Source organism: Desmodus rotundus, chromosome 7, assembly GCF_022682495.2.
Source record: "Desmodus rotundus isolate HL8 chromosome 7, HLdesRot8A.1, whole genome shotgun sequence".
NCBI lineage: Eukaryota > Metazoa > Chordata > Mammalia > Chiroptera > Phyllostomidae > Desmodus > Desmodus rotundus.
In genome coordinates, this window is record NC_071393.1 from 109,204,866 (window position 1) to 109,231,199 (window position 26,334).

Consider the following 26,334-nt stretch of genomic DNA (forward strand, 5'->3'; position numbering starts at 1 on the left):
GTTTCTCTTCTCTGGATTTACACTGGGTTTTTGGTTCACGCTGAAGGCTCTGCAGTCAGTCGTCCCTGGGTCCTGTCCCAGCTCCTCCACTCATCAGCTGTGCAACCTTGAGCATGTCACGGGACCCCTGTGCCTCTGTTTCCTCATCTGTAAAATTAGGATGTCTTCACAGGATTGTTGGAAAGATAACATAATGTGTGGAAAGGATTTCACACAGTATTTGGCACAGTACTGGATAAATGCTGGGGGGGGGACCACTCTGTGGTGTTTCCCCCGCGCACATGTGGGTGGTAAAGGGATGTTTTCCAGGACTCAGGCCTGTCCTGCTGTGATTTTCCTCCACAGAACACACAGAGTGCAGAGTGCAGAGTCAACTCAGCCTGACCCCACGTGGGCACTGCAGCGGCCTTCCCATCGATCGGCCCTGTAGTGATAAATGCTCTCCATAGGCTTCCTTATTGGGGCCATTTGTGGCTCACTGCTCGCCTCTGTCTGGAGAACCAGGAAAGCAGTTGCAACAGGTGAATTCTTAGTCCAGGAAAGAACTTCACTTTGAAGGAAATGACTTTCCCCAGGCAAGACAGGAAAGGAAGTGAAGTGTCCCGAACAAATCCAGGGAAATAAATGCCCAGACTCATGAAAAATGGAGGATATTTCATCCTGCTGGACTCATTTCAAATTCAGTAGCTTACATTGCTTAAGAAAGTGGAGGAGGGCCCCAAGAGAGAACATGGAAGCTCCATGCTTTTTCCCCATTCCTTGACGCAATGCATTTCTTCTGTCTGGCTGTTCGTGATCTATTATATACATAAAGAAACAGTCTAGAAGCCCAGGCTTTTAGGTTTCTGTTATCATCCTGGCTCAGCTACTTGAAGGATGTGTCTGCAGAGCCGTCCTGCAGAGACCTCCCATTCTCGTGTGTGTGCACACATCCGGGAGATGTTGGAGCTGAGAATTTGGGACAGTCTTAGCAAAAGAACCACATCACTACTGGAGACAAAAAAGTTTGCTTCAACCAGGGTCTTTGTCAACGAAATGCCTAGTTCCATCCCCTTTCCTCGGTCACTCAGTGGGACAGTTTGGCATCCCCTCCAGTTGAGGTCAGCTTGGACTGGAGCAGATTTCAGCAGAACTGGGCGATATCGGAGGAATGGTTGCTGGAGGTCTCACAAGAGTCTCCCAATTACATTATTTTCATTCTTTTACCAGGGACACAAGCGCTTGCCCCCGCTTCCCACCACCCCCAGCTAAGCCACACTGAGCATGCTCCCAGCAAAGGCATCACTGTGGGATCTGCCATAGCAACAGCTGAATAAGTAGAAAGATGAACCGATAGGCAGCTCACGGCTGAGACTCAATGCAGGTGGCCTGTGGACTCCTCATGAGCAAAACCCCGTCCTCGTGCCGCTTCTAGACCCATACCCATTTCCCACTCTGGGTGGCTGTAAGCATGTCCTCACCTTGCAGAAAGACTTCCGCCTTATCTAGGATTAGAAGAAACAGCACAGACTCCCGGCATCATCTTCTCAATACTGTCCTCTGTTCGCATTCTTTCTCTTTTCTATCTCTGATGTATAGAGAAAGGGGGAACGAGACTCCGAAATGACAAGGAAAGAGGGGAGAGGGCAAGTTGTCAGACAGTTGTGCATTTTGGGGTTGGGGGCCAAAGAAGAAAACCCTGATGGTAATTTGTGTTCACACAAAATGACCCACAGTGCCATTCCAGGTTGTCCTTGGTGCCCTGGCCCCCACCCTCTGACTGTATTAGTTTGCTCGGGCTGCCTTAACCAAGTATCATAGACTGGGTAGCAGAAACAGTAGAGATTTATTTTTCTCACAGTTCTGTAGGCTAGGAATCCACAATCAAGGTGTTGGCAAGGCTCCAAGGTGTTGGTTTCTTCTGGGGCCTCTCTCCTTATACTTGCCATCTTTAGGTTCACCTTTCCTTCATGTTCAATTGTTATGTGCCTGCCTGTGCCCTAATCTCCTCTTCTTAGGACACCAGTCACTTGGGATTAGGGCCCACCCATATGATCTCACTTTACCTTCATTACCTCTTTAAAGGCCCTAATGCCAAAAATTCCTTCAGTCCCATTCTGAGGTATTAGGGGTCAGGACTTCAATATAAGAATTTGGGGTCTGGGGGGACACAAGGAAGCCTATGACGAGGAACAAATCCAGGAGCCACAGCAGATATTACCTGTGTACAGATAGTTTTTAGAATGATTTTATTCTCTCAGAACAGGAAATGAAAGTCGTGTCTTTCTTGCGGCTTTTTGATCGGTGGTCTAGACTGTCGATGTGGAGGTTTTGTGATGGGAAAGCCTCGGAAGAGTCTTTTCTTTATGAGACTGGAGCTGAGAGACGTGACTAGCAAGCTCCAACCAAGCGATGTTTGTTGTATAGAACTTTTATTGTCAAAGTTATCTTTTGGGAGACAAAATATAGCGTGAAGTTAGGAATCTTTGCACAATGAGTCATTGTATTAGTTAAGGTGGTGCTAGTTACTGTAACAGACAAACCCCTGACTCAGGACTACACACTGTTAAGATGTATTCCCTCTCACGGAAAGTCTAATGGGCAGCAAGGAGGTGGGAGCGGGGGTGGGTAGCTTTGCTCCACAAAGTCATTTCGGCTCCCAGGGTGGCAGAGACTCTGCAACAAGATTCTCACTGTGGGACTCATTTTAAAAGCCAGACATTGCTCTTCATTAGAGCTGACATGCAAGACGGTTGGTGGAGAATGCCCACCAAGCAACAGTCAGGAAACACCGCCTCCCAGGTCCCTCACACGTCAAGACTGCAGGCTCTCTCTTTTAACTGAGTACACCCCTGCGGCCCCCTCCAAGACTGGCTTGTAGAAAGCAGGGAGGAGGGGCTCTGTAGGGAAGGTGAAACTTTGGGACAGAGCACAGTGGATGGGAGGTTGACCCTGTAGTCACAAGTTAGCAAGCTTCAAAATGGCTTTTTAAAAGGAGTGGTATACACATTTGAAAGAGGTCACAATATTTGTCCAGAAAATCATTTGAATCTATAAAGGGATTAAGCCATCTGTCCAGTGGAATAAAACACTGAAGATCTCTTTGTTAAATGAGATATTTAACTTTCAGATCACAAGGCATGAAGTTCTTTTGAATACGAAGGGCTGCCCTAGCCATTGAACTTCTGCTGGCCGAGGAGAAGAGAGGAAAGAGCGGATGGAAGAGAAGGTTTTAAAGGGCCATGCCTGAATGTGCAGTACATCACATCTACCCACATTCCATTGGCCAGAGCTCAGTCACAAGACCCTGCCTAAATGCAAGAGGACTGCTGGGCAGCCACGGCCTAGCTGCAACAACCCCACTATGGAAGGAGAGCAGAACTCTAGTGCACAGCCAGCATTTCTGCCACATAAGTAGAAGGTGTGTGGTGGCTCTCAACCCCACCCGTGTATCAGCATCACTGGTGGAGCTTTGCAAAAATGCATGTGCCTGGGCCCCAGCCCCAGAGATTCTGACTTGGTAGGCGTGGACTAGTGCTTGGGAAAATCTGTATTTCTATATATTTTAAAAAATATTTTATTTAATTTTATCTTTAGAGAGAGAGGAAGGGAAGGAGAAAGAGAGGGAGAGAAACATCAAGGTGTGAGAGAATCATCAATAGGTTGCCTCTCATACACTCCCAACTGGGGACCTGGCCTGCAACCCAGGCATGTGCCCCTACAAGAAATCAAACCGGTAACCAGGAAGGCAACCATTTGTATCGTAGGCACTCAGTCCACTGAGCCACACCTGCCAGGGCAAAATCTGAATTTTTAAAGGCATAGCCTGGGTTGAGAGTCACCGGTATCTTCTGGAGTATCCATTCCTGGCATTACCTCTCAACAACTTTTAAAATCATTTCTCAGATTTTTCAATGTGAGCAATGCTCTTTACCTGGCTTCAGTTTTGTATCTGCTGGTAAAATAGTTTTCACCATGCTAAACCTCAACCAGGACTAAGAGTCAATACTTTGGTACAGGTTTTCAATAATAGAGTATATGGAATGATTAATAGCATCGATGTATGCTATTATTAAGTATTACTAAAGAAAGATATTATATATTAAAAGACCATCTTCATTAAATAGATTAAAATGAATGAATCCTGCCCTATTATTCCCACTTCATCTGTGTAAGTATTGTCTTGTTTTGTTGATATTTATACATGAGTATTTTTTATAGTCTTTATTTATTTTATATATTTATTTTATATTTATATTGTTTCTGTTTTTATTACTAGTGAGCTCCTGAAGGGTAAGGCTACTATTATATTCATTGTTATTCTCTTCTAAGGTATGTCACACCAACAAGCACTCAAATGTTTTTACAGCAACTGAAAATTATTTAACTTCATGTCCATTATGCATGTACCAGAGAATAAGCAATGAATAATATACAAATCCCTGCTCTGAGAGCTTACATTCTAGTGGGGGGAAGACAGACAGTTAACTCAATAAGTGCCTAAAATCCCAGGCCTGTCAGCTGCTGTAAGTGCTAGGGAGGAAAATGAAGCAGGAGAGTGGGACAGAGTACTACGTCAGGGTGAGCTTGTTTCTGTTCTGCATGGGGAGGTCAGGAAAGGCCTCAAGGAAAAGGACTCTGAATTAGACTAAGGGATTTGAGGAAAGACTGCCAGAAGTGAGAAGGCAAGCCCTGCCCGTATCTGGGGGCAGAGCACTGCAGAGGAGGGAATCATGAGCAGACACGCTCTGAGGCTGGTTGGAGCCTGGAGCATGCACAGAACAGCAAGGAGGCCTGTGTGGGTGGGCAGAGTCAGCAGGAGAGCTAAGAATGAGCTCCTTCACTGTCACCGAGGCCTTTGAGTGAAGGCATGACTTTGCTTACATTGAAAGAAGTTCAGCTGGTTTTTGAGTTCATATTGGGCTAACTGGGGACAAAAGTGGAAACAGGAAGAACAGTTGAGAGATGAATGTAAGAATCCAAGTAACAGGTGATGGTGACTTGGACCAGGACACTAGCAATGGGATCAGTAAGCAGCAGTCAGATTCTGCATATATTTTCAACAAGATGTATGGGGTGTGAGAGAAAGAGACATTAAGGATGGCTCCAAGATATTTGGAGTCAAGTGGAAGGAGGAAGTTGCCATAACTGAGAATGGAGACCAGAAGCTCTGTTGTGGTCATGCTAAGTTTGAGATGCCTTTTAGACCTCCAAGTGGAAATGCAAGCAGGATATTAGATACACACTCTGGAGTTCAGGGGAAAGATCCAGGATGGAGAAATGAATGAGGGAGTTGTCAACCTGCTGGTGGTATTTAAAATGTTGAGACTGCCTGGGCTCATAGGCAAGTAGACAGAGAACCCTGGGTTGCTCTAAAGTCAAGGTGTTGGAGAGATGAAGAAATAGTAAAAGCCAGAACAAGACAGTCAAGGAGGTATTTCAAGGCAAATAGCATGATCAACATGTGAAATGTTGCCAGGAAGTCAACTAGGGAGATGAGATGAGCACTGAGAACTGGCCCTTGCATTTCACCATATAGAGTTCAACGGCGACTTGACAAGAACTGATGGGGAAGTCAGGCTGGAACTGGTCCAAGAGACCGTTGGAGGAGAGGAAATGGAGGCACTGGTAGGGAGGAAATGAATGAGTAATGGGGAGGTAGCTGGAGGAGGACTGGAATCATGAGGGTTAAAAATGGCTTTTTTTCCCCTCCCACCAGGAATGGAAAAGTAGCCTGTTTGAGGGTGATGGGAGTGATCAAGTATAGGGACAATGTGATGTTTTGGGAAAGGCAAGGGAAATGGTGGAATAAAGTCTTGGTGTGGGACATGAGAGAAGGGGGGAGGGGGAAGAGGGAGGGGCTGGCCCCAGGTAGGAGGTGGGAAGTCATTGTGTCCCCGCTGGTGGAAGAGCAACTGTATGGGAGAAAATTAATTATCTACTGGGATAATAGACGATTTCTTTCCATTTTCCACTTTCCAAGATATGCATTGCATAGTTCCACAAGATATTAAAAGAAACAATTCATGCTGACATTATGGTCTCCTGCGAGTTCCTGCAGTGAAAGCAGTTTTGAAGCTGGCTTTATAGGCCTACACTAGGGTCAGAAGCGACCTCTAGTGGTTCATTTAGGCCATTAATTTTTTTCTTTTTTTTTTTTACTCTTGATGGAAGTACAAAATTAACACTATCCATATAATTTTGTATCATTTAAAACAACAATTATAATTCACAGTGTAATTCAGGAAACTATCAGGCATTTTAGTAATGTAAACCCAAATCACCTACAGTCCAAGCTGGAGTTGCTATGAATTATCATTACTGAGACTTTCTCCTGCAAGTACATTATTCTCTGCCATACAGTCAATGACTGTTCATGCTGTTTCTTTGACCAATGGTTTTATTAAACCCAGGAGAAGGACAACTGGTGGGCCACTGTCAAACCAGCGCTGAACAGTCTTCTTGGTCCTACATAGAACACAAATTCCTCACCTTTTTCATTCCTTGTTTCACCTGATTTTTGGTTGTCGCTGGACTTCTTCTGCCTGGGATGACCCATCACCCTGGGTTAGTTTAACTCTTTGCCTCATGCGAGCCTTTACTGACCTTCCGGATTGCCTGTAGTCCCCTCCATTATGCAATCTCACAACGTCCTGTGCTTCTTTCGCCCGCATGCTGTTTTCCTCAATTAAATAGTTCTGTAATGGCTGTTTTTTTCTGGTAAACCATGAGACCCATAAGAGCTGAAACTGTGTCTGGCCTGTTCACCACTGTCTCCTCAGCACTTAGCTCAGTGCCCAGCACATAATGGGTACTCAATCAATATTTCCTGAATGAACAGACACTATACTGCAGGTGACTCTTGGCATGCCCCTCTTCATATCTTTCAGACCCCACTGCAGAGGAGATTGCATTTCAGAAATGGACTTCCATTTGAAAACAATTTGCAGTTGCTTTAGGTACACCTGTGATGTAGACGTAACAATTTGTTACAAAATGCTTCCAGCTACTCTTTCAATAGCTCAATTTAAATTTCTAGCCAGCAAAGCAACTCTTTATGAAGAAGGCTGAATCGTTAGATATGACCTGGACCTCTATCAGACAGCTTTTTATAAAACAGAACTAAGGGAAAGACAGTAGGTTGCCAATACAGAGGGGAGCATAATGCAGCCATATTGGTGACCCTAACCCACACAGTCTCACTTATTCTCAGATTTCATAACATTCCGCCACCTCCAGGACTTCACTTGACAATAGTACCACTAAAATGGAATAGGTGTTCAGAAGGAGTCACCCCAAGGTATGCCTGTGTGGTATGTGGATCATTTTGAGCTAAGGGTAACTGTGACCCTGAGGGCTCAAGAGAAACTTCTGTCTTCCACCCCTTTAAGTACCTAGAAGAATTCAAATTAGGAGACTTACTCATAATAAGAGATGATCAGAGATAACCTTTTTAAAAAGTGTATCTGTATAGCAGGAAAAACTACTAATTACTGAACATCTGCTCTTCTTGTCCGGCAATGACCCTTTGAAGTCCCAAGACACCTTGCCTCATACTTAGCTCAGAAAGCCATACATGCCCCATTTTAATTGTCTCTAAATCTCTTCTGTATGTGAGGTTCCCATGTGTACATATGTAATTAAATTTGGTCATTTTCTCTTGTTGATCTGTCTCTATTTGATTATTAGATCAGCTGAAAAAATCATAAGTAAAGTTTCTTCCTCCCTCACAATGGACATGGCTTGAGGCCTTTAGGCCATCCTGGCCTCATCCTTAGAATCTCTCTGAGTGCTTCTTGCTGACACCAGGGACTGAGAACAGGGGAATGGCTGGTTGTGAAATATCACACCACCATTCCCTGGGCCCTAGACATGTGACTTGGAAATGAGGTGGAACAGATTAAAATGCTCTGAGCAAGAAATTGAGCTTGTGTCCAAGGCAATGTGGAAAGTCTTCCCCCACCCCCCAACAACCCCCTGCACTCCGAATAGTTTAACATCTTCGTATTGTATTTTTGGTGTAGTCCTTTTGATGTGGGCCCTGAAAGATTCTTTTCTTCTGCTTGTCCAAAGGTACCAGAGGTTTCCTAATGTCACAACTTCAGATTATTTTTATGCAGGTGTATATGATTAACCCCATTCAATATGGCTTTTAAAATTCTGAATACCTTCAGATTAAATAACCAGAGTTAATATAAACATACATATGTATATTTATGGCATATTGTCTCCACCTTGCTGTTTCTTCCTCTTGAGCTCTTCCCCATATTGTTCACATCAATGGCTGCTTGTCATCCTTCAGGTCTCAGCTTACGTGTCACTTCCTTGAAGAGGCTTGGCCTCAGCACCCAATCTAGTTAGTCCCATCCTGTTTTAATTTCTCCTAGACCCTGTTTTCCTTAATACCATTTATCACAAGTCTTCCTATATTTATGTGTTCATTCACTTAGTTCTGTCTATTCCACTAGACTGTAAGTTTTCCAAGGCCAGGGACCTTGTTTGTTCTTTTTACTTCTGTGTTCCCAGGACCTAGCACAGTGCCTGACATGTAGTAGGTGCTCTATAAAAAACGGATAAATAAATGAATGAATATTGCCTTTGTTTTTTCTCTTGTACTTGTTCCTTCTACTGAATTTTAGTTCCTGCTCCTGCACTGTAACTCCCAGGGGAATAGGAGAAATTTACAATGCCCCTTCCCTTCATCACTGAGTACTGAGATGGCAGTTCCTTTGTTGAAAAGCTACTGGGTTCTCCTGGGGCAGCTGTCACGTACCCAAAGGTGCACAATAATTCTGCTAGTAATAGCGTGACTGAGGCAATCAGGAAGGAGAGCTGTCAGAAATGTTTTCAAAGTTACAGTCATTGGGTTCTTGGGCACGCGAACTACAGCTTACAATTAAGTGAGGATTAGCAGAATGTTGAAGTGTGTGTGTATTCTTTTGCATAACGAAGCGATGTATCCTTCACCGTCTCTCAAAGGAAATTCAGAAGTATTGTACACATCCTTCCTTCCCTCCTTGCCCTCCAGGAAGTTGAGCCTCTTGCAGCAGCAACTCTAACCAATGGGGGGCGGCAGCATCTCAGTAACTCACTCCCTGAAGACTTGTAGGTTGAGAGATTCGCGTTCAAAATCTTTTTGACTCTAACCACTCGCCGTAGCGCCTTAACCCGCTCGAGTTTCAATGCGCGTTGTTGTTGGACGAAGCTGAGCCCTATACACCACCCGCTGCTCTACTGATCATGGCTACTCCGAGTTCCTTCACTTGCTACTGCCCTCCATCTTCCTCTCCTGTCTGGTCAGAGCCGCTGTACTCTCTAAGGCCCGAGCACGCGAGGGAGCGGTTGCAGGACGACTCGGTGGAAACAGTCACGTCCATAGAACAGGTGAGATGACAGGACTAGGTGAGGCTCCCGCGCGGGGTCTTCTGGGAGTGAGAGTCCCATCCGCTGGGCCGCCCGTGTGCGGAACTTATTGCGGAACTACGACTCCCACAGTGCAGCGCGGAGCCTCCTTTCTGGGAAGGTCCGGGCGCCCAGGCTTAGTCTAGGGAGTGGAGCGTTTGTGGGGAGGGGTCGTTGTCAGGGTTGGGCTTGGCGGAAAGGACAGTACCTGGGTCCTCTCTGTCTTAGGGAGCGGAGAGAATCGTGTTCTGTGCTTGGAGGTCACAAGCAACTCGGGCGGGTCAGGCAGCCCACTCCATTCTGCCGGGACTTCGGGAGGTTCTCGGATGGATAGTACACACTTTTCCCACCTTACCTGTACTTTCGGGACAGAGTGGAAGAGAAGTGGCCAGAGTGAGGACATGCCATTCCACGAGATGTTTAATTTCTGACCTCCAGGGCCAGTTTTGGGGCCTGCCTCGTGTGTGGTCATTTTAATAGTCATTCAATCATTTCGGCACCAGCAGTGTGTTGGGCACAACATTCAACGCTGGCAATACAAAGAAATAAAACAGCGTCCGACCAGGACCATGGCACAGCCCGGTTGGGGAAGACAGACAGGAAAACAATATAGTCTGGAAGGTGTTTACAATAAAAGTATAAAATTTGGACTACTTGTCATTCACTGAGTCCTCGAAGTAGGACTGGACCTATTGCTTTGAACAGTGAACTCTGGTTTTGTTTTTCTTATTCCTGGACTGTTCCCAAGTTATTGTGGAAATGTTTACCCATCTGTCACCAGGAGAAGTGGTCAGGGTGATTCTTTTTAGCACTTACAAGTAAACCTCAAGCTGCTGACTAAAATAAGGGCTTTTAGTAAGGTCCATCTTGGGCTTAATCTTGGAGGGACCTGCGTGGACTTTCCATGTCTGAAATTGGAAGCCTCCTCTGAGACAAAATTAGTAGTGATAGTTATTATATTGTATATTATGGCTATCGATATAAATTAGTTAAAACAAAAGCAAAGGCTTGACTAACTACACAGTTATACACGTAGAAGCAGAGAGAATGTTAATACTGGAGATTTATGCTTCAGGGAACTTGGGGTAGAAAAGGAAACGTTTATCTTTTTAATCTAGCTCCCCAGGTTAGACCACCAGTGTGTCCTTTTATAGGAGTCTTTTGCAAAAGATGGCCAAGAAATCTCCCGTCAAGAAAAACCCTACAGGATCTTTGCAGTATTCCTAAGTGATGAATTGTTGAGTTGATTCGGATCGAGCCTTTTTCTCTGTATCTGACCTAAGACGATTGGGTCCGCTTTTATGTAGTTAATTGAAGTGACCCAGCACATAAGTCCATGGACAGAATGCTAGTGGAGAAAAGGGAATAGGAGTTGGCCTGTGTATTTAGAAATCAGAACAGAGACTTCCATGGTTAGAGGGGTAAGTTAAAAAAAAAAAAAGGAACATTATCAGCATCCTTACTGATCTGCGCTTCCTCTTTTTTCTGTACTACTTTTTATTTCAGTAGAGTGCCCTTGCTTAGTTCTACCAGGAACACCCCAGCACTTATATTCTAAGTACGTAGGCAAAAGTGAGTGATGCAGAAATGGATACAATAAGGCTCTGGTCTGCAAAAGGCTGGGCCAAGCCTTGGGCCAGGAGTGATTGCTAGGTTCAGATACGGAGCGTTAGTATTATAGGGTGTCTTCCAAATGTAGGCCCAGCTGTGGGGTAGATGGAAAGGAAATAAAAGATTTCCTCTTGTTGTTATTCCAGCTCACATTTTAAAAGTCTAGGAGAAACAGTTCCAGATAGTGGGAAGATAATGTGGTTTCTCATTTTCATGGGTGTCTCACTGTTTTAGTAATCACCATAGGGCCCATTATTGGGTCCCAGCACTGTGCTAAAGGCTCTCCACACATCGTATCATTCAGTCCTTACGTTACAGACAAGAAGACTGAGGCTTGGAGAATTACTAGGTTGGGAGGTTAATAATGATATATATTAATAAGTACCAACCTTGCGAGGAGGAGTTGTTTTCAGAAGGCACTACTGTTACTCTTTTGGTTCTGACTGAACAGTTTAGTCGTAGAGATTTACTGTCAGAGCTCAATTTTGTGCCCTCGCCAATAAAAACAAGCACTGTCACCTGCTTCCTCTCTGGTTATCAGCAGACTTTATTTTTGAAAGAACAATTGGATTTTGGAGTTAAACCTACAAGTAGTGGAAAGAGGAAAGAGCCCTGAGTTATGATTCCTTCTGTTTTATTAACTCATTTTAATCAACAAATACTGAGCGCCTTCTATGTGTCAGGTACTGTTCTGGGCACTGAACAAAAGGCAGTGATGAAAGAGGCCAAGTGGATAGCTTTATGACACTTTTGTTCTAGGCCAGGATGCAGTTAACTAAAAAACGGTAAACTGTGTCTGTCTGTCTGTCTATCTGGCATCTATCTATCCATCATTTATTAGATATGTTAGTTGGAGGGAAATGCTGCAGAGAACAAATAAGCAGGATAAGGGAGATAGAGTGTGCCAGGAGTGGGTGGGGTGGGAGCAGGGGTAATTTTTAAATAAGGTGGCAAGAGAACACCTCTGATGATGTGACATTGTAGCTGAAACCTGAAGTAAGTGAGGGAACATGCCATGTGTGTATCTGTGGGTAAAAGCATTCTGGGCAAGAAAGCAGCAAGTACAAAGGGCCTGAGGCAAGAGTGTGCCTGCTGAGTGGAAAGCTACTGTGAGTGGAGAGGCTAACAAACAGGAGAAGAGGAGATGAGTTTGGATTGGGTAGGGCCCTCTAGAAGTACTTTCAAGTACCCTGACTGAGACGGGAAGCCATTGGGCTGGAGAGCCTCTGTTTCCTTCCCCAATTCACTCTACTCTTTTCCACCCTGCTCTGTGGACGTGCCCCAGGAGGTGGACCTGCTTGACAGGCTTCCTTGCCTTACGGCTCCTGGTTGTGTTTGGCCTTGGGGAGTAATGGGTGGGGGGTGACAGGGAGGGAGAAAAATGAGATTGCACACTTATTCCCTTCCTACAGGGTTGCGTGGGCTGGCGTGTCTCTAGACTTAAGGTCACGTCTCCTGTCAGGTGCCTTCTTCGCGGGGCTCTCTGTGCCCAGCTCCTTCTCTTCATACCTTCCGGCCTGGGGGCGGATCAAGCACCCCTGTGTTGTCAGCCCCAGAGTACTGCTCTGTCTTTTGTGGTTTCCCTGCACCTGCCTGTGCCTCTGTAACTCGTTCCTTCGTAAAACCTCCTCAGCGCCCCCACTTCGAATGTGCTGTTGCCTCCCAGACTCATCCGCGATTGGAGGGTTCTGACACACTCTGGCTAGCCTTTCGTCAGGCTCATTAGGTCACTGCTGCAAAGTGGATTGTGAGGAGGAGAGGGTGCAGGGAACTAGTCAGGAGGCTGTTGCAGTACTGCAGGTGACAGATGATGGCTGCTGAACTCAGGGCCACGGCAGTGGAACGCTGGTGGTGTAGAGTGTCTTAGGTCAGGTTCTGGGTATTTTTTTGAAGGTCTCTACCTTGACAAGCTGTTTTACTGATGGATTTGAGGCGTGGGGCACCTTTATAGCTCCTAAAGCAAGATGGAGTTGTTTTGTTAGTGGTTGTCTTTTTTTCTTTTCTTTCTTTCTTTCTTTTTTTTTTCTTTGCCATCTGCAGTCACCCCATTGCAAATGCTCTGTGATTCAGGTCAGTAGGTTAACATTGGTACAGCCTCAGAGGTAGCAGCTCATTAAAACTGTTGTTTACTGAAGGTATTATTCCTGTTTTTTCTTGCAGTTTGCCCTTCAGCAGGAGTAAAAGCATCCTCCACTTGAAATGACATGATGTCATTAGACAACATTCAGTGAAGTGACAATTCTGAGGGGAATCTAGAATTCTTAGTCTTAGTCCCTGCTCTCAGAATTTTTTCTCTTAGAGGAAAAAAATAACCATATGCCTGAAGCAATCACCGAGTCACTTATAAAAGCATGTAACGCAATGCTAAATTATGACGGCATTGCTCCAGGATTTCAGGGGGTGGCAGCCTGTCTGTTGTGGGCTGAGGCCCTCTGGGACACTTCCTTTCATGGGACCAAGGTTGGGTTGCAGAGGATGGAGTTGGGGGCAGGGAAGCCATTCCGGTGGAAAATAGCGCTCGTGAAGGAAGACTTACCAGGGATGAATGGAGGGTGCATGTTGGCTGTGGCAGGAAGTTGGGTTAGCTGGGTGCAGGAGGCTGCTGGCGGTGGGGTGGCTGGAGAGCCAGGCTGAAGACCCAGCCTGACGTGACGGCCGTTGCGCCACTGCGGTTCCCGAGGGAGGGAGCTCTTGCTGTTGCCTTGTTTCAAGTCATAGTCTCCCAAAGATTATTAAATGGAGGTGGAACAAACCACTAAACATGTTCAAACTTACCAGGTTTTTTTTTTTTTTTCTTCTGTGTTTGATAGCAGGAAAGAGAGCTCTGCTTGGTTAAGTAGTCAGTAGGGTAGCTATGTGAATCAATTTTATTTTCTTAATTTAGCATATACTATATTGCCCAACTGTGAGGCAATTTCGAGTATCAAAAATCTCCTCATTTTTCCCTATTAAAAAGTCCCCCTAAGTGTTTTTTGGGTCAGCTTGAAAATACATTTACTTTGGGGTATGTAAACATACCTAACCTGGTTAGGCAAACAAGTCAAATGTCTACTTACAAAATTTACATTTTAAATTTAGGCACATAGGTCTGTTTAATCACATACTCTATAAAAATTACATGAATTTATTTTTTATTTACTTTCTTTTTATCTTTACCTGAGGACATTCTTTTCATTGCTTTTAGAGAGAGAGGAAGGGAGACAGAGAAACACAGATGTGAGAGAGAAGCATTGATTCGTTGCCTCCCATATGCCCTGACCAGGGATCGTCCACACCCAGACCAGGAATGGTACACTCCTGAATGGGGAATTGAACCTGCAACCTTTTGGTTATGGGATGATGCTCCAACCAACTGAGCCACACTGGCCAGGGCAAAGTCACACTAATTTGGAAATATTGTTTTTTCCTCTTCCTCTTATTCATAAAATAGTTTTCTTCAAACTCTTCACATCCATGTTTAACCTCAGTATTTTTATCATTACTGGAGCCATATTTTGGATGAGCCAATAGGTTTTTCCAAACCACTCTTGCAGTTTTTTGAAATTCACCCTTTGTGAGTATGGTAAGATATTGTCATTGACTATTTTACTGCAAGTTACAATTAAAATTCTCTTACAATGTGTCCAGTCTGTGTATATCTGTGATCGCCACAATTTAACCACATTATTACTTTTTAAAGTGATCTTTAAAAGGTTTTACAATGGCAACTTATGTGTGGAAGTGTGAGTTCATATCCCCAGGAATAATGACTAAATCTGTGTTTAATTTGTCTTCTTTTGTAAAGGTAAACTCAGCTTACCTCTACAAACAGCCAGAACCAGACCTTATTTCAGGCGGATGTGTCAACCTCAGCTGATACTTTGTATTCAAAATAAAGAATTGAAAGAACTCACCACAGCAAGAGTTACTTTGTAAAGATTGCTTATAAAGTGACTTTTTTTTTCCTGAGAGAATTTTTTTTCTAGGAAGAATCCTTGCCTAGATTTCACCTACTAATTAATGATTCTTTTACCACATCTTCAGGATTAGCATGAGTCTCAGGCAGCAAACCTGCTTTCTGGCAGTGTCCTCCCCTGGGAGAGAGGGAGAAATGCAGGAAGAAGAGAAGTGATTGATGGGCCGTGATATGAAAGTCAGTGCATTGGGAGACAGGCTTTCGAGAGAACCTGTGAAAGAGAAAGTACCAAATGCATTAGTTGGTTTTTATGACTCACCTATGAATGGAGATTATTCTGTGGTTCTATTGGTTGGATTTCTAGAAAAATTTCAGAAAATATCTTTTAAACAGAGCTGTGGAGAGTGAAGATAGATGGTTAGGTCTGCATTTATTTATTGCTGTGGCCCTTCAGTCTCGTGGACTTGAGGCCGTCACTTTCTCTCTAGGCCCTAGATTCTAACGCAATCTATCATCAGAAAACACACACTGATACACATATTAGTTTCCGTCATGTGTACAGATGATATATACACATGCTGATATATATGTATTAGTGGCGTCATATTTAAAAGATATATGTGCATGTATGAATATGTAAATATAAATATATAGTAGAGCAGGAGGAAAATCTTTTCCTCTACCCATTTTAGGCTCTCCAGCCGGGGCCCTGTAAATTAGACTAGCCAGAGAAGGTTAGCGAGAGAAAAACAAGCAGAAATTTATTAACATGTGCACTTTGTAAGTACACATGGCAGCACCCATCCATGAGTAACCCAAAGGGGTGTTTAGAACTACTTGGGGTTTTCTATTATTTTAGGCTAAAACAAAGAAAAAGGGCATGGGGCTTCTAGGTAGGAGAGATAAGTTATGGGAAGAGAACAGGAGAAGTATGGCAAACGAGAGTTGTTTAGTAAGGTTTGTTATGAAGAGTGAAGTCGAGTCTCCTCCATCGATTAGAGTTGTTAGAGTTCTCCACTTCTGGTACAGAGAGGGGGACATTTTTACAAGAGGAAATTTTCTTTACAATAGGAAATTTTATGCCCTGTTTTTAGAGCTTTTCCCATGTCTCTTGGTTGTCAATGGCCTTTACCTCAGAATAATATATATGCCAAAGAGGTATATTTTGGGAAGGCCTACTCCAGTACCCCCTCAAAATGTATAAGCTGACTTTGGCAAACTTAAAAACGGTCTGTACCTAGAAACGTCGAGGCTGTGTCCGGTCGGAAGCAGGGGTAAACTTCTAACTCTGAACCATTGTGTTTTCTTTTTACCTTGCATTCAGTGAGCAGTTGCTTCACGACTGGAGAAAATGAGAGAGGTGCTGTTAGAATTGACGGTTAGAATGAACAGCTACGCTATACATTAAATAGGTTTGGGAGGGCTGGCTTGGAACCCAATGTTTGGCATAACATTGTTTGGATGGCAAAACAAATAAGGTCTAAATAACTGACTCACCAATGAACTTTCAGAACACAGTTTCTTTGTTGTGGCCCATCTGTGTAGGATGTGGGGAAGCTTGGGAGATAAGGCATCATAAAACTAAGCACTTTCTAATCTTTAAAAAAAATTTATTTATTTTTAGAGAGAGGGGAAGGAAGGGAGAAAGAAAGAGAGAGAAACATTGATGTGAGAGAGAAACATCTAGCAGTTGCGTCTCACACGCACCCCGACTGGGGACTGAACCTGCAGCCCAGGCATGTGCCCTGACTGGGAATCGAACCTGCGACCTTTCTCTTTGCAGGATGATGCCCAACCAACTGAGCCACACTGGTCAGGGCTTGAATCTTTTTCTTTCTTCTCTGTTTTTTAAAGAAATTTATAGTTAACAAAAAGTACAAACAATAACATAACTAACAGCCATTTTCCTATAACCTAGAATTAGCAGTTGCTAACACCTTAATTTTTTTTTTTTATTCTGGTTGTTTGTTTGAAGGAAAACAAGTAACATTTTGTCCCTCACACTTTCTGGAAGCATATTCTATCCTGAGTTGATTGTATATACTTCTACTGCTTCATTTTAACCCTTTTATATATCCATAAGCTCTGTACTTATGTGCTGTTTAAAAAATTATTTATTTATTTTTATTGTATTCTTTCCATTACTATTTATCCCCCGTAAACCCTATTCCCCTCCCCCCGCAATCACCATACTGTTGTCTGTGTTCATGAGTCCTTTCTCTGTTTTGCTGCATCCCTCCACCCCTAACCACCCACCCCCAAAGCTGTCAGCCTACTGCCTTCCCAGCCTGTTTCTGTCTCACATTGATGTTTCCCTCTCTCTCTCTTTCTCTCTATCTAAAAGCAATAAACATGTCCTTGGGTGAGTATTTTTAAAAAACAGCACATCAGTAGATGAGTGGATAAAACAATTATGGTACATTTACACAATGGAATACTACTCAGCCATAAAAAAGAAGAAAATTTTACCCTTTGCAAAACAGTATGGATAGACCTGGAGAGCATTGTGCTAAGTGAAATAAGCCAGTCTGAGAAAGACAAATACCATATGGTTTCATTCATGTGTGGAATCTAGTGAACAAACTGAACTAACAAGCAAAATATAGATAGGCTCATAGATAGCAGAATGACAGCTACGTGTGGGGGGTAGGGAGTAGAGGGATTGAGCAAAAAGGAAAAGAGGACTCATAGATACCAACAAGAGTGTAGTGTTGGGGGGCACATAATAGGGGGGCTAAGTGGTAATGGAAAAAATAAAAAAACAAAAAGAAAAAAAAGATGGTCATGAACTCTGTGCCCTGTACCCAAGGGAAATGAACCTATGGGCCCTTTGCTATTCATGCAAAAGAAAATTATCCGTTGTTATAGGGCTTTTAGTCGTCCTTTCTGTTGTACCCAGTTGGTAACCGCCTTGCCTGTGAGGGTTCTCATGCAGAAAGGAAACATTAGCTAGAGTGGAATAGTCCAGTCCTTTGGGATGGAAAGGAAGCATGCAAAGTCAAGATAAAATGAGAGGCCAGGGAAAGTGGCCATGCTTTAGCATCCCTGTACTGAAGCCGCTTTTTGTTTTTCGAGTTCCAATTAGAGAGCTATCTAGTATTCAGAGCTTGTCACGACTTAGCTTTCTTTTTTTAAGAGTTAGCTCTGTGTTCTCCTTTAAGTGAGGATTTTGATAATTTTTAAAGAATTTAATCATAGATTTGCTTATAGATGTGCAGTTGTTGTGACTCCTTCCCTTAGTTCTGTCCCAGAGGCTAAGTTTCTAGCTTTACTAAGGTGACGAAGGTCCCCCAGGCCACTCCTAGGTTTGGTGATTCAATACAAAGATTCAGACGACACAGCATATAGTCACACCGACGGTTATGATTTATTACAGCAAAAAGCTACACAGCAAAATCAGCAAAGGGAAAGGCTCATGGGGCGAGGCCCGGAGGAAACACGGCATAAGCTTCCAGGAGCCGTCTTCTGCTGGCATCACAGCGGAGGGGCTTGGTCCCTCCGAGGAACTGTGCATCGTGACGACACAGGTGAAGTGCTGTCTACCAGGGAGGCTTGCTTGGTGCCTGTGGTTCCACTGGAGGTCGGTCACACAGGTGCCCTCCGCCTAGCACTTCTCAAAATCCCGTGCTTCCGGAAGAAAAGCAGCTGTTCAGCGTAATCCACATCGTTCACGCAGCTTAGGCGCAGTGAGCCCCTCTTTCCAGTCTGGGGAAGGGTGGGAACCCTCCCAAAACCAAGGTTCCCAAGGTTCCCAGACACCAGCCAACGGCCAGCCTTTCAAACAGAGCTGTCTCAGGCCTGCTACGTTAACTCTTTTATATTCAGCTAGTTTTTTTGTCTTTTCCTCCTGCTATGCAAATCAGAACATTTAAAGAATGCTTTTATATAACCCTGGCAGGCTATATGGGGAGAAGTGGAGGCAAAAAAAGGATGTTGCATGTTTTGGTGATTACTTTGGCATTTTCTTCCCCAGATGAATACTTTAAAATTTCTATATTAATCCGTTACTATTTGTCATAAACCAATTCAGGCTTATTGCTAAGTATTATTTGTAAAGCTGTACTCTAAAAACCATGCTGTGTGTTCTTAGGTGATATTTTTCTAAGAAGAAAATAGACCAGTTCCTAAAAAATACATAGAATGAGAGTAAACTTTTGCAAATCATTTCTCCAATAAGGAACTTGTATCTAGAATATATAAAGTACTATTACAGTTCAGTAATAAAAACAAAAAGCCAATATTAAAGATGAACAAAGTATCTTAATAGATATTTCTCCAAAGAAGACCTACAAATGGCCCATAAGCCCCCAAAACATGTTCAGTATCATTAGCCATCAGGAAAAGGTAATCAAACTACAGTGAGGTAACTGCTCTACACCGCCAGGAGGCTGCACTCAGACAGGCGATAACACGTGTCGGTGAGGACGTGGAGAAGTCGGAACCCTCTCGCACTGCTGGTAGGAATGCAAAATGGTGCAGCTGCTGTGGAAAACAGCCTGGCAGTTCCTCAAAGAGTTAAGCACAGAGCTGCCGTATGATCTAGCAGTTCCCCTTCTACGTATACACCCAAGAGAAATGAAATGTTTATAGCAGTGTTATTCATCATAGCTCCAAAGTGGGAACAACCCACATGCCTATCAGCTGATGAACGGATAAGCAAAATGTGATACACTCGTCTTCACATGATGGGATAATGCTCAGCAATGAGAAGGAATGGAGTGCAGGCGCCTGCTGCAACGTGGGCAAAGTTGGAAAACATCATGCCGAAAGAAGCCAGTCACAAAGGACCGTATCTTGTGTGGTTCCATTCACACGAAGCATCCAGAGTAGGCAAATCTAGAGAGAGAGAGAGCAGATTAGTGGTTGGCAGGAGCTGGGAGGATGGAGGTTTGGGGTGAGTCCTAAGGGGTACAGGGTTTCTTTTTGGGGTAGTGAACATGTTCTGAAATTAATTGGGGTAATGGATACACAACTCTGTGAAAATACTGAGAGCCATTAAGCTGTACACTTTAGATGGGTGAATTGAATAGTGTGCGCACTTTATCTCACAAAACTATTAGAAAATGCTACCAGTTCTCAGGAGAAAATAAAGTGAATTTTTACTTATCCATTATTATGAAAAGCCGACCTGTAATACTGAGGCATTAATGGAATTCATAATTTCAATTTTCAGACATGAGGCAGTTACTAACTGCCTGGGAATAGCACTTGCTCATTCTGAAGAATGTGGTTAGGAAACGTGACTAGAAAAAATCAAGAAGAAATGACACTGTACTGGGAATATTTTAGGTGTTTTCTACTTTGCTTTATGACATACCTCTGTGTTTCTGTCAGGTATCGTAGTTTAGAAATAAACTCCATTGTCCTCATCTAGTACTCAGCTGTGCTGTTGCCCGAGCAGGAACTGAAGGTGGGACTTTTCACCAAGGAGTTCTTGGCTGGAAGCTTTCCTCCTAGGGGTCTACGTGTCAAAATGCTGAAGAGATGGGCTCACCCATTAGCCTTTGACTATGAAGTCACACGGATTTGAATCAGCTTGTATTTGAGTAAAGGAAGTGAGTTTTCTTCCCACGTGCTTTTGTTTCATTCAGAATTCATCAGTTCACTTAACTATCCCAGTACATCTTTTCTTGTATGTTTTTCTGTCTCCTTCAGCTCTCAGTTAAGGAAGGCACAGCTGAGAAATGCAGTCTGTGTTCCATTTAGGCTGGTGCTTTGTATTAGCCCATTGTAACCGAGCAGACAGGGGCCTGTCCACGTGCTGCCTTGGTGTATGACCCGACGGTCAGCATAGGAAGAAACAGGTTTTTCTTTCCAACATTCCACCCTTGAGGGGGCTGGGAGCACTTTAGCTCAGATCCCTGTTCTCCTAGGAGACCCAGCACTTCCCTTGTTCCCCCAGAGGCTATAAGCCAAAACCCCCAAAGTTCCCCATATCCTTATCTGGGCTTAAGCCAGCTGTGCAAATAGTCTCACAGCAGCTCCCTCCTTCAGGATCTGGGGTACACTGTCATCAGCCTCTGTGTTATAGTCCAGGAAAGCATGTGCCGTTTGGCACGGGATCGTGAAGTCCAGGAAAGGCACAAGTCCCAAGAGCCTGGATAGAGTCTGGGTCCGTGAGGCAACAGGTCAGCGTCTTACAGGGCAGGGTCCTTGGTGGCTCTGGAGGCAGCGAGGGCAGGCACCATCAGAGCGGCAGCAGGTCCCCGTCCTTACTGTACCAGGGCGCCTGGTGGGATCCTGACTACAGACCATGCAGCTGCTGGCCTACTCCTCCCTCTACAGGGCCGCTACCCCCGTCACTCTCCTTCCTCGTGGCTCCCTGCTTACTACGCCCTTTCCAAACCTCATGGCTGCTCTGCTCACTCTGGCAACATGGCTGTCCCCTCATGGCTGCCTGCCCTTAGTCTAAATCCTGACCTGGAGCTTCCTGCGTGACCTCCTCTCTGACCCCTCCCACAACGAGCTACATTTGCCAGTTTCTCTGTATTGTTCTACCTGCTCTTGGCTGCCATCTCTAGTCAGGACAAGCATGACTCAGTGACGCAGGGGGAACCGCCTCCCTGCCTCTTGCACAGACACTGTACAAACCTCTGGCTATGTCACAAGTCACCACCATACATTCTGGAAGTCACGTACACACCTATTGCCTCCAGGTGGTAGCACAGTTTTTTTAGGAAAGACATGGCTATCCCCTCGCCATTGTAATGCGCATCTGCCAACCAAGGGCTGTGGGGGTTTTCTGGGGATCCCCCCTCACTCTGCATCCCGTTACACTGCATGAGTGTCTAGAACAGGAAAAGGATGGGGAATCTGGGACGACTTTCCTATTCCTCCTGAGTCAAGTTCTCATAGCGACTTCAGGCCATGTTTTGAAGTATTGTACATCCTTAGCCAGATCATCCCTCAGACTTATCTTCAAAGGCAAATATCAAAGTACATCCTAAAACCACAGACAAATGAATTTTAGAGTGGCTGCGTGTTAGATGATTGACATCACTACTGCCGTTATCATCACACATCGTCTCTGCACAGTAGTCACAGGGATGAGAGGCTCTGACTCAGTGGTTGTTTCAGAAACAAATAATACATTTAAACCATTTCCCAGAGAGGACATTATTATATATCTTGAAGTCTCAGCGAGGACCTGCCTCCCTACAGAGTGGGGACGCCAAGGAAGGTGAAACCCTGTGTCCTGTTAGCTCCCCCCGCCCCGCACATGGCTGTACCGTTTCTCACAGGAGCTGTCCTGTGTGACTGCATTATGGTGTGGGCTTCAGAGGCCACAGGTGACCTGGCTCTCGTAGATGCTTCATTCTAGTCTTGTGAGTGACTAGAACCAATGAGCAGATATGCTGCCTCTTTGGTGTTTCTATGATGGATGTTCTTTTAAGTCCCTTAGGGGATTTTAATTCTGTATTTAGCTCTGTACTTAAACAATAGAAGTATGATTCTTAGCACAAATTAATTGTGGATTTGAGAATGGCCAGTAAAATGAACACCTAAACAACTTCATCAAGCAGGCAAGAATAAATCTTTCAAGCAAAATGTATCGGTCTTCGTCTGTGCCCTGAGTAACCAGCGCCAGGGAGCCAAACTGCCGTTGGTTTGGACATTATGGATTAGTGTCCCGGAAAAGTCAGCTGTGAAGCCGGCATGGTGCAGGGCCTTCTCTCTCTCTCTCCTTGTCTCAGCCTGTCACCCCCAGGGCTACTGCTTGCAGCCCTACAGTGCTGCGAAGCACAAAACCACACCAAGCACCTCAGCCAGTGGGCCTTTGTGGCAACAGGAAGAAAAAGCTGACAGAGGTCTCATCTGTGTTTGTTTTCTCTCTCCCAACTCCTGCATCCTTCCCAGGCAAAAGTAGAAGAAAGGATCCAAGAGGTCTTCAGTGCTTACAAGTTCAACCACCTCGTACCAAGGTAAGCTTTCATTGGGAGTTTGAGAGGATTTGGGAGATACCACCTCCTGTGGGAGGCTTTCTTCTTTCCTCCTTTTTTAAAAGGTGATTTGACAGAGAAAGAGAGAAACATCCATTTGCTGCTCTACTTCACTGGTTGATTTTTGTCTGTGCCGTGACCAGGGATCAAACCCGCAACCTTGGGGTATGGGGATGACGCTCTAACCAGCTGAGCTGTCCACGCAGGGCTCTCCTTTCCACCTGGAGCTTACCCAGCCTCGGGGGATGAGTCTGCTGCGAGACTGGTGTTTCTTGACCTTGTGGCTACCTGGATGTGTTTATGATGCCAACTCCTTCCTCTATTAGAATGCAGTTGCAAGATGCTCCACTTGAACTGAGCCAGCAGGTGTGACGTGGGGATGAGGCCTGAACTCTGCGGACTGAAGATGGAGAGAGGCAGTTCAGGTTTCTGTGGCTTAGTTGTGAGCTGCTGCTCTGGTGTTCAGACGAGAACTCTCAGGTTTTCCACATGACACTTTGAAACAGATGTAGGGTCCAGGGGGATGGCAAACGCTGGATTCTTTTGATGTATGTTATTACGTGGCTGTGAACGTGTGAGAAGTTTGAGCTTCTCCCAGCCTGGCCCTCATTGGTAGTTGTGCAGCAGATCCCAAGGATGAAATTTCAAGTGGGAAATATAAGGCCTTTTGTTTTCTTCAGCACCAAGCAGGTTAAAGTCTTCTAAGCTCTTTGATGTTAGAAATTCCAAAAAAGGGATTATAAGCAGAAACTTATTATGCAGGGTCTGGCACAAATAATGTCCCTTTTTTATTACAAAATCATAAGCATGTAATTCTGTAACATGACAAAATCACAGCCAAGCACACCATATGACATTTCAGGTGAAGTGTTCAAATTAAAACCATAAGTTACGACACCCATATGATTACCCTACCAACCACACTCATGCAGGCGTTACTTCTGTCGGACCCTGTGTAATGTGAACCTTTATTTTTGCTTTTTTCTAGTTGTGTAATGTATCCCACTAGAATTGCATGAGGTTCTATCATTCCTTTATTAGCATTTTTCTTCTAGTCATAAATTATTTCTCCCAAACGGTCCCGTGTCATATTTCCAGCCCTCAGAACAGACTAGTCCCCATCTGTGCGTGGTCCTCATTCTATCTCAGGGATGCAGCACTTGCCCTCGACAACCTCTGAACAAAGTTGGTCAGGCCGCTGGCTGACTCACTCTGGATGGGAAGCTGGGGGTCTCACATCCAGCCAAACCACCTGTGTCCTGTCTCCCGACTTCCCGAGACCTCCTCAACAGGCTCACTTCTGGGTCAGTGAGGCTCTGGGTTCTTCTGCCTACTGGGACATTGCAAATGTTAACCCGAGTAACTTTGTATCTTTTCGGCCACCATTCTATTTTGCCACTGTTTCCTTGAAAATTTTTCTTTCTCTGAGAAAATTACCCAAAGCAGAAAATCATCGGAAAAGGCAAATTGGAAAAAGGGAAAGATAGGTGGAAATGTTATCTATCTTTCTTCCCTGGGAAAGGAAAGAAGGAAAATGTCAATTAACAAGAGGAGTCTTTCCCCAAACTGCTAAACGGACTCTCTGTGTTTACTCAAAGCTCAGACCTCAACAATGAATTATTGCTCTCTCCATGAGCCACAGCCAGGGATTAGCAAATGACACCATTTGTTTAACTAGCTCAGAGAGAGCGAACTCTCTGCCCAATGCAGGCCGTTTCCCCAGAGGTGCTGGGACTTGGTGATCGGGCGCTTGGTTGCCGTAGGAGGGGATTTGTGGTAGCAGTCACATCCCCGTGACTCACCTGGCTGGGCTCTGCGTCACTGTCTGCTGTCTTCAGCTCTGTGAACATAGGTCCTTTGTGTTGCCAAAGGGACCGTTGACCATTTGGCATTCCTTGTTCACCCACCATCATAATAGAGCCCATGGACTTTTATTCTTACCGAGCTGTGAGGGAGAAAGGCAGGCTGTAGTCTGGGAGGATGAGGTTGTTCTTTGGGAATGAGGGTAGAGGACGAAAGAGGACCCGTCTTGGGTCAGATGTGGGAGAGGAACAAAAATGCTCCTCTTGCGTTTGGATCCTTTGGGGACATAGAATATATCAGGGCTCAGGGTATATTTCAGGAATCTGACATTTCCCATTATATCATTGCTGCCTTGAAAATAATTATTTTAAAGGATGCTAATGAGCACCTTATGTTATACATGCTAATTAATATTAGAGATATTACACATTTTGGCTGAATGTCTGAGTATATAAAGCAACATATCAATATAAGGTTGAAGCCAAATATCACCATCATGGAACAAACTTATAGAATATGAGAATAAATCTGAAAAACTTATCAAAATTTTAAATTATAATCACAGTTTCAGTATTTAACATTACAGTAGTCAGATTTTAAAAGTCTGGCATTGTATCGTAGGAACAAACCTTTATTATTAGCTAAGTGAATATTTAGGTATTAGCAGTAAATGTGGATGTCATGGCGTGTTTATTTTTCTGAGGTCGTGATGCTGATCAGATGTGATACAGTCACACGTACTCCCAGGACCTCTGACTGTGCACAGGACCAGGGATACCAGGAATGATGCTGAGGGAGGCATTTGCCTACTCAGCTTTTCAGAGCCACAGCCAAATAGCAGATCTGGCTGGAATTCAGGGCTGAAGCTGGATGTCAGTACATTGTACGGTCATTCCCCATCCCAGAAGTGATTTTAGTCTCTCCGTAAGACTGTGAAGCATATGCTTGCTGTCCTGGATAAGTGGGTCTGTCCCAAGGAGCTTTTTGACCAATTGTTTTCATAGTTTTGTTTAGCAGCATCCCGCTTTCCGGTGGTAGTTAAGTTCTTCCTCATAGTTATTCTTACTGTCCCACACACTTATGAACAGACCCTTTTCCATTTATTACATTACCTTTAGTAAGGAGTCTGAAATGCATACACAAAGCACACACATTCCCTCTCTCTCTCTGTCTCTCTCTCACTCTCTTCCTCCACCCCCAACTCAGATATAATTTTAAAATTGTTTTTTTCTTGGGAAAAGTGCCCGGTGCTCCTTGGACCTGAGAAATCTTGCTAATGGCCTGTGCTAGTAGAGCAGTGAACGTCGAGTGTTGACAGTTGCCCCGAAGTTAAAATGCTCTGAGTTCAGGCCCTGCTTCCATGTGTTTCTGCCATGTCTGCATGTGATGCTATCTTAGAACTCCCCAAGTCCTCACCACTTAGAAGATACAGCTCTTCATACTGCTCTGCCCAAGGTCCTTCCTTACGAACAAGTTCATCTTCCTTCCCACTCTCCCTCAAGTGACTTATTACTTAAGTGCCAGAGGCTTACTTTTGGACCGGAGATGCCCCTGGCTTTAGTGGGTGTAGTGCCTTCCCGGGAGCCAACAATGGACTGAGTCCCTGTCTTCTCTCCTGTTATAGCCAAAGGCACGATTCTCTGGGATGGTCCGGGTTTAGGGAGAGGAAGTGTGCTGGCTGTCATTCAGTCTGCCATATTTCTT

At 44.5% G+C, this 26,334-nt stretch overlaps 1 protein-coding gene across 1 annotated transcript in view; it reads left to right on the forward strand.

The window, feature by feature from the left end:
- Positions 1-8,994: 8,994 nt before the first annotated feature.
- Positions 8,995-26,334, forward strand: part of FNTB (farnesyltransferase, CAAX box, subunit beta) — a 56,576-nt gene continuing 39,236 nt past the window's right edge. Inside the window, exons 1-2 of the mRNA XM_024568530.3 lie at positions 8,995-9,363; positions 22,745-22,809. Coding sequence (XP_024424298.1) covers positions 9,220-9,363; positions 22,745-22,809 — 209 coding nt within the window. The 5' untranslated portion in view covers positions 8,995-9,219. The remainder of the gene's footprint in view (positions 9,364-22,744; positions 22,810-26,334) is intronic.